Genomic DNA, 7668 nt, shown 5'->3' on the forward strand with positions numbered 1-7668 from the left:
GTTTTACAAGATCGCCCCAAACCATGAAGAGTCATCACGGTGTTTTGCACATATGGTAAATGGACTAGTATATACAGCACCTTTCTACCTTGTACACAAAGTCTAACCGCTTTCTCGAACAAGCGGCACAATTGGTTGGCAAGGATACTTCAACGTGCAGGCTGGAGGAGCTGGAGATCAAGTCATGGACCTCCAATTTGGTATACAACCCACTCAGCCGCTGTGGGTATAAAGCAGGGGTGTCCGATTCCAGTCCTCAAGAACTATTGTCCTGCAGCTTTTAGACGAGTCCTTGTTCCGACACACCAGGCCTTTGCCAAACTTGATGGCATATTGAAGAGGTAATCCAACCATCTGATTCAGCTGTGTTGGAGTAGTGATGCATCTAAAAGCTGCAGTACAGTAGCTCTCGAGGACTGGAGTTGGATACCCCTGGTATAGAGAGTAGAGCAGGTGTGGGCAACTCCAGGCCTCGAGGGAAGGTGTCCTGCAGGTTTTAGATCTCACTCTGGGTCAACACACCTGAATCAAATGATTAGTTCATTACCAGGCCTCTAGAGAACTTCAAGACATGTTGAGGAGGTAATTTAGCCATTTGAATCTGCTGTGTTGGATCAAGGACACATCTAAAACCTGCAGGACACCGGCCCCTGAGGCCTGGAGTTGGACACCCCTGCTCAAAATTGGTATAGGTGAGAATTATTGTCTGTCTCCCTGTGTTAGCCCTGCAACAGCTGGCAATTCCAGGCTGTGGCCTGCCTCTATCTAATGCCAGCTGGGATAGTTAAAGATCTTGCATCCAGATGGATGGATGGACAAAGACTAGTCTGAAAATGAGTAAAGGAAAAAAAGGAACCAATGTCCAAAGAAACTTTGAAAGCCTGGAAAACCGTTGATCAAGATTATTTATTTTAGAAAATCACCAGAAAGTCTGACTCCTTAGACACAGATTATAAAGAAGTGACTGGCAGCTCAGTCTTGCATCACATGAGTCTTGCCTGCTGTCCTAGCTCCAAATTCAACACATAGCTTGAACTTATAATATATACTTTTACTGAGACACAGTACTTATAATGTGAGACCCAATAATAAATCAGACCTTGTATATAATATTATTCTATGATTTATATGAAATTGAGTCTTTTAGTTAACTTTCAAGTTAAGATTTAGGTTTGAAAAGAAATCTGTGGTTTTGCTAACCATCCATGAAATTCCTTTCAATTAATTTGCATTAGTAACTAGGGCTGCCACAAACGATTATTTCGATAGTCGACTAGTCACCGATTATTTTTGCGATTAGTCGACTAATCAGATCATGCATCCATTGGACATAAAATGTACAGCTTATTGCACCAGCATGCATCTGCTCTTATATAACTATCATTAGCTTACAGCTTTAAGTGTTTTAAGGTATGCGTTAACTAAAAATAAAGACAAGATGATAGTTTATTAAATTTTAATGACATTTGCAAATTGTTTCGATGGAGTTTAATAAACTCAGCCGTCTGCTCCTTGCTATCTAAAATATAACGGGACACCGGAGTATATTCTCGAGCATCTCACACTTCTGATAATCAGTTGTCTGCTTGATGTTTATTCAGCTGTGTAAAAACTATAACTTTAATCTCAGCCAAACCGATTTACTCAGGAACAAATAAAATACTAAAAAAAAGCCAAATAATATCACTATAATTATCTAAGTGACTTATATATGTTTAACGTGAGTAGCAAAAGACGGTGGTGGGTTTGAAAACGATTTGCCGGGAGTCCGGTGTTCTCACCGGCTCTAGTGAGCCTTAAACCCTGGCTAACTATCTAGCTGGTGGCTAACAGACGTCTCTGAAAAGCCTTCGGAGTCTTCAGAGCGCTTTTGAAAATATGTGGTGTCTTGATAAACTGAGCAGATATTTGAGGTTTACACAGCTACATTCTCGCCTGAAAATATGTTAGATGTTTATTTTGTGACCCAGAAAGAATAATAAGAGTAATATTAAAACTAACTAGCTGCTAACATTGTTGGAAACTGAGCTGTGCTGCGCTATGAATTGTGGGACACAGCTTCTTCTACTTCTTCTTCTTCTTCGGGGTTTAACGGCAGCTGGCATCCTTGTACATGCAGTGCTGCCATCTCCTGTTTCAGTCCGTTATTACACTCTTAAATCCTACTACTTATTCCTGCGTCTTTTGGGATCTTACAAAGCTTCAAACGACGCGTCGACTATTAAATTAGTCGTCGACGATTTTAATAGTCGAGGTAATCGTGACTAGTCGACTAATTGTGGCAGCCCTATTAGTAACATGGAAATTCCATTTTTGTGGTGTTTGGAAAGGTGTTCAGTTACATATCCAACTTTTAAGTGAACGTTTAAAAAGAACAAAATCGATTCTCAGGGATGGAGTCTGAACAATAGACAGCTACCTATTCTAAAAAGAGTGGCCTTATGTTTTATGCTAACACTTTTAACAGAGGTGATTAAATGGACGTGTATCTGCAGAATCAAATACAAACCATTCCTCCTCCCTAAATATAATTTTTTCTTATATTTTGACATGTGTTGGTTCGGCTCTGCTGTCATTTTTAGATTGTATTTTTTGATTTCTGTTATTTGGTCAGTGCCCTGCATATTGGCACCAGTGGCCAGGGAGCGGCGCCACAGGGACAGTGTGTATTCTTGAATCATATTACTCTTATTGTAATCAGGCCTGCATTCATACATGGCTGATTAACCCACAAAGGGGCTGGTAGGGGGGAAAACAAGCAGCTCCTGATGAAGCCTTTTTATTTTTCCATATTTCATATATATCTGCACCCAGTTTTTCCCATGTGTCACATCTACCACTCCTCATCCATGTAGCAGTTTCTTTTAATGTGTGCCAAAGAATATTTTAACAAATAATAGCAATATCTCATCATTTTGCATCATGTTTGTGTCAAACATGGCTTTAGATTTAGCATCTGAAAAGTAAGATTTGCATTTTTTTTTCTCTTCTTTATTGAATTTGGTGGATTTATTTAAACAAAAAGAAAAAAAAACAGAGGCTCTTGGAACATTTATTTTACAATTTTCTAACATTTCATAAAGTAAACAATTGATTCATTAATAAAATATGAGCCCTTTCATATCATTTCGGGATGCCCTGGAGATGTGTACTGCACATTATACTTCAATATACTGAGTTATAAAATTGCAGGGACTATATATATATATGGCTGTTTCTGGTTATATATTAATCATTAATAAACGGTAAATCATTCTTTGCGTTTGTGTTTGTGTGCGTGCTATCTGCAGGACACACTGCTGGAGCTTCTGTGTGACGCGGTGGTGTCGTCAGTACGGCAGGGAAAAGGTCTCGTGATCAGCGGCTTCCCCAGAGACCTGAGACAGGCGGAGGAGTACGAAGCGAAGGTCAGAGCACAAAGCTGATGGAGTAGACAGCGGGATGTGGTCAGAAGCATGAATAAAAGAAGGGGGAAAGTCAGCCGTGAGTCGTGGTGTATGCACAAAAAAGTTCGGTCTGAGCAAAGTGAAGGAATCACAAGAGTCGCACGTCACTGTGACGAATGCTAATTAAGTCTGATTCAGCGCTAACATACGAGTACAAAGGGGGTATGAAAACAAGATTTGAAAATAGGAAAGAAATGATCAGAATGAATGCACATAGAAATGTGGACTGCGGATCATTCAGGATGAAGGCCGGCCTGCAGACGAATGTAGTTAAAGGGAAGTTCCTGCTTTTAACTTCTAACTGCACCCGTTGTGTGTGTCAGATGGGGGAACCCAGTGCCGTGCTCCTGCTGAACTGCTCAGCCGACACCATGTCCAATCGCCTGCAGTGTCGTGGGAGATCCGGCTTCCAAGCCGCCCCAGACAGAGAGAGCGTCCTGCACAGGAGGGTGGAGAGCTTCTGCAGCGACACCCAGGCGGTGGCAGCTCACTACGAACACAAGAGGCTTCTGCACACGGTAAGATTAGGAAGCAAACTCTGTAAGGGTTAGAGGTTCAATTCCATATGGAGGCTTACTTTCCTTAAAGGAACAAATCCAGTTTAAATCCACTTCGTCTAGGCTGGAAATCCATTTACACTTAGGTGTCCTTCAAACATCTCCCAGCGCTCTTTTATCTTTAAAAGGAAATCGTTTGCCGGGATGTTCTCACTCACAGAAAAGCAGCTGAAAAGTTCCCAATAATCACTTCATTATCTCACATATGTGAGTCTAACTGTCCTGCATGACTGGAGTTTGCAACTTTACTGTATTATTCAATACAACCAGCTCAGATTTGACATGCTGGATAAATAATAATTATGAGGATTGTTTTTAAAATACAAGCGTGCCAGCCTCTATGATCTTAGAGGAGGAAAACAAAGGAAAACATAGTTCACCAGAGAGAAGCCTGTCTTAGATCAAAAGACTGCATTAGTCAGAAGTAACAGTGGTTTGTATTATTATGCATTATAATTCAAAATTATTTATATGTGAATAGCATATTAATGTGCTTAGTTTTAACGGTGCCATCCCAGAGTATTGAATTTTATACTGAAATGTATTGGGTGCTGTATTAATGATGCTGGAAACAGAACCAAACCATTAGATGTGGACTACATTATCTAAACAGGCTTTCCAACCTTCATGTTTACTGAAGGTTTTTGCGTCTTATAATATAATTTATTCTGTGTTTTGTGCACTAATTCGTTCATGTTTACTTTAATTTAGTTATTTTTAAATTGTGGTTAAAAAACATTAAATAAAAGAAGGGATTGTGTGAATAGTTTGCCCTCTCTCCTCTGAAGTGTTTGACTTTGTCTTTACAAAGATATCCATTTTATGCGTGCACTGAGGCCGTTATGTTTTAATTATTCTGCCAGTTCCTAGGGGTAGGTATCAGGGGTGGTGGTGCCATTTTTGGAACATGCTCATTTGCCTTCCCGAGTAAAAACATAAAAGATCCAAAGGGATAAATAAGAAAACGGCAGGGCAATTCTGAATCACCATTTTTGTTTGTTTTTATTCCAAAAATTTCCATCACAAAGGTAAACAGGGTTTAAGTTATTTGCTTCAAAATTTCCTGGAGAAGGAGCCCTAGACCCCCTGCACAAATCTGCATCCATCTTCCAGTTGGTGCTGATTTTGTTTTACGGAATAGATGTGAGACAAGATCCACAAAGTCATCCTTCTGTGCCAAGAAATCTAAGACTCATCTGAAACCAGCATAAAACTGCAGCAGGATAATCTCAATCCGTCCATTGCAGTGTCCCAAGGTAGAACTGCAGGAAACAGAGACGGTAACAAAGACCAGAACTAAAAACAGAACAGAAAGAAAAACCAGAACGAGGCTCGGGGGGGCAGCCATCTGCTGCAGCCGGTTGAGAGTGAAGGAATAGAGTAAAGGGAGGAGAAAAGAGACAGAGAGCACAGGGAGACAGCACAAAACACAAACTAGACGTGCTGCTGTGGTAAACACAGAGGGAGTGAAAACAGCATTAAACCTGCATTCTTTCTCATGGCCAACAGAGGGGAAACAAATCTATGAGATCAACAAGCTTACTTCTGTCTCAATCTGCAACCTCAGGAGACAGCGTAACATAGAAAAATACATATTAAATAAAAAGAGAAAAAAATAATAATAATGAAAGCTGGGAAAACAGAAACAAAGCACAATAGAATTTACAATAAGTGAATTTAAATGTCTGTGAAGGTTCTCAGTCATCCAGGTCAAAGTAAATTTAAAGGTTTTTTAAAAAGTGACCTAAAACTATAAGCTAACTCAGTTGCAGCTAAGTCTTATAATCCTGTGTGGAAAATGTGTGTTTGCAGTCTGCATGCTTTAAATAGTAAATAAATAATATTCAAGTTTCTACTCAAATGTCTCAAAACACCAACAGCTGAAAGGGTCATCGAGTGGAAGAACAAGATTTTGTCCGACCGCTCACTGCTTCCCAATAAAAATGCAGAAATGTTTTAACTAAAAATAGCTGAAGATGGTGTACGTTTCAAAACAATATTGTGTGAAGGTTGTTCAGTGTGAGTCCTTAAAATTCTCATTTACATATTTCTGGCAAATACATCTGTGTTAGCAGACATCAGTGTTTCCATTTGGATGCTTTACAGTGGGAAGTAATGATTAACTCTGTTTAGTGTGACCTAACCAAATCCCTTTAATCAACTTTCCCTTCCGCTCCGACATCGTGTTGATGTCCGTCTTCCAGCTCTGCTTCCCATTCCTCCTGCTGCTCCGTTCTGATTTAGCTTCAGTTAATTGGCATTGGCAGTTTATTCCGTTTTTGGAAAAGCCTTGCATTTGCTTTGCTCGCAGAGAGCTCTGCCACTTGATTTGTTCGCCAAGATTTGAATTAGCCAATGACAAGTTGGACAAAACCCAGCTGGTGAAAGATAATCACTGATGACACCTGGATACACAGAAACAGGGGAGCTGATGGACCTTTTTCACAGCAGGCAGTCTGGTTTGTCACAGCGGGTAAAAGGTGCTAGCTGCTCTCCATTTAGGTGAGCTGTGTTCAGGGTCGCGATCACGTGATTTCACGGCTGTGCTGGTAAAGGTTCATTAGTCTTAGTCTTAGGTATCCAAATTCATTTCAAATAAACACATTTTAAGAACTTTGGATTTTTTCCCACCACAGGAAATGGATAACACTTTTTCATTGTTTATAGCAGCTGACCGGACTTTTTTTTTTTAAAGATCCTGTTCTTTAAATAAATGTTTGTCCCATAGGCAGTATAAACGATGCATATATTTACCATACGGTCACCCACTGGTTTGTGAGTATTTTCATTTTCAGCATCATTCATTTTCTAATGGCTTAGTCGCAGGTCGTTAACCCATGACACCCTCGATCGTCCTATTTTAAGGATTAAAAATAATCCTTAAAGGTGTGCCAAAAATTGATTTTTCTTTTATTTGCCAAATATGATTACCAGTATTTAGACTGTTATAAATGGCATGTTTGCCTATAATGTCTTCAAAATCTCTGTTATGAATGATATCAAGTCAGCTTGTGTGGGAAACCGCATTCCTGTCAGAGGGATAGAAGCTGAAATCAGTTTTTGCCAGTTTATTTTTATAAATCCTTTATTTATCCAGGTAAAAAGTCTCATTGACATTAAAAATGTTTTTAAAGAGATATCTAGTCAAGAGTGCAGCAGGAATTACACAAAGAAATACAACATAATTTTATAAGGCTATTTTAAGGACTGGATTAATTATATAATGTGGAACACAGAGTGGATGCAATAAGAAGATCTTCATAAGTCCTGTTGACTACAGCCTATCTGTGGACATAAGCAAAGATATTACACATTAAAAACACACAGATTTGGCTTCACTTTTCACACCCAGAAGCTAGATCCATCTTTTATACAGACCATGGTTTATCCTCAGGCTTGTGGAGCGATTTATGCATCTAGACCAGTGGTGTCAAGCATGCAGGCCGAGAGGGAAAAAATAAGGCTGTCAAAGAGTCCCAGTGGAGCCACTGAATGGCTCAAAAATGTCTTTAACGACTGTATTTTCTTAATAATCCCTCCTATACAATAAAAATGTCTATAAGTTGTTTCTATGTGTAGACAAATTGACTGATAGTGATGGAAAATACTTGTTTCCTTGGGTTCCTTTCTGCTGTAATCTGCAAGTCCACATGTAGAGCAGGACA

General features: G+C 39.5%; 1 protein-coding gene across 1 annotated transcript in view; it reads left to right on the forward strand.

Annotated features, from left to right (window-relative positions):
• Positions 1 to 7668, forward strand: part of ak5 (adenylate kinase 5) — a 118855-nt gene that overhangs the window by 106568 nt on the left and 4619 nt on the right. The window contains exons 12-13 of the mRNA XM_085141446.1: positions 3291 to 3407; positions 3770 to 3964. Of these exons, the coding sequence (XP_084997572.1) occupies positions 3291 to 3407; positions 3770 to 3964 (312 nt within the window). The remainder of the gene's footprint in view (positions 1 to 3290; positions 3408 to 3769; positions 3965 to 7668) is intronic.

Source organism: Neolamprologus multifasciatus, chromosome 18, assembly GCF_963576455.1.
Source record: "Neolamprologus multifasciatus chromosome 18, fNeoMul1.2, whole genome shotgun sequence".
NCBI lineage: Eukaryota > Metazoa > Chordata > Actinopteri > Cichliformes > Cichlidae > Neolamprologus > Neolamprologus multifasciatus.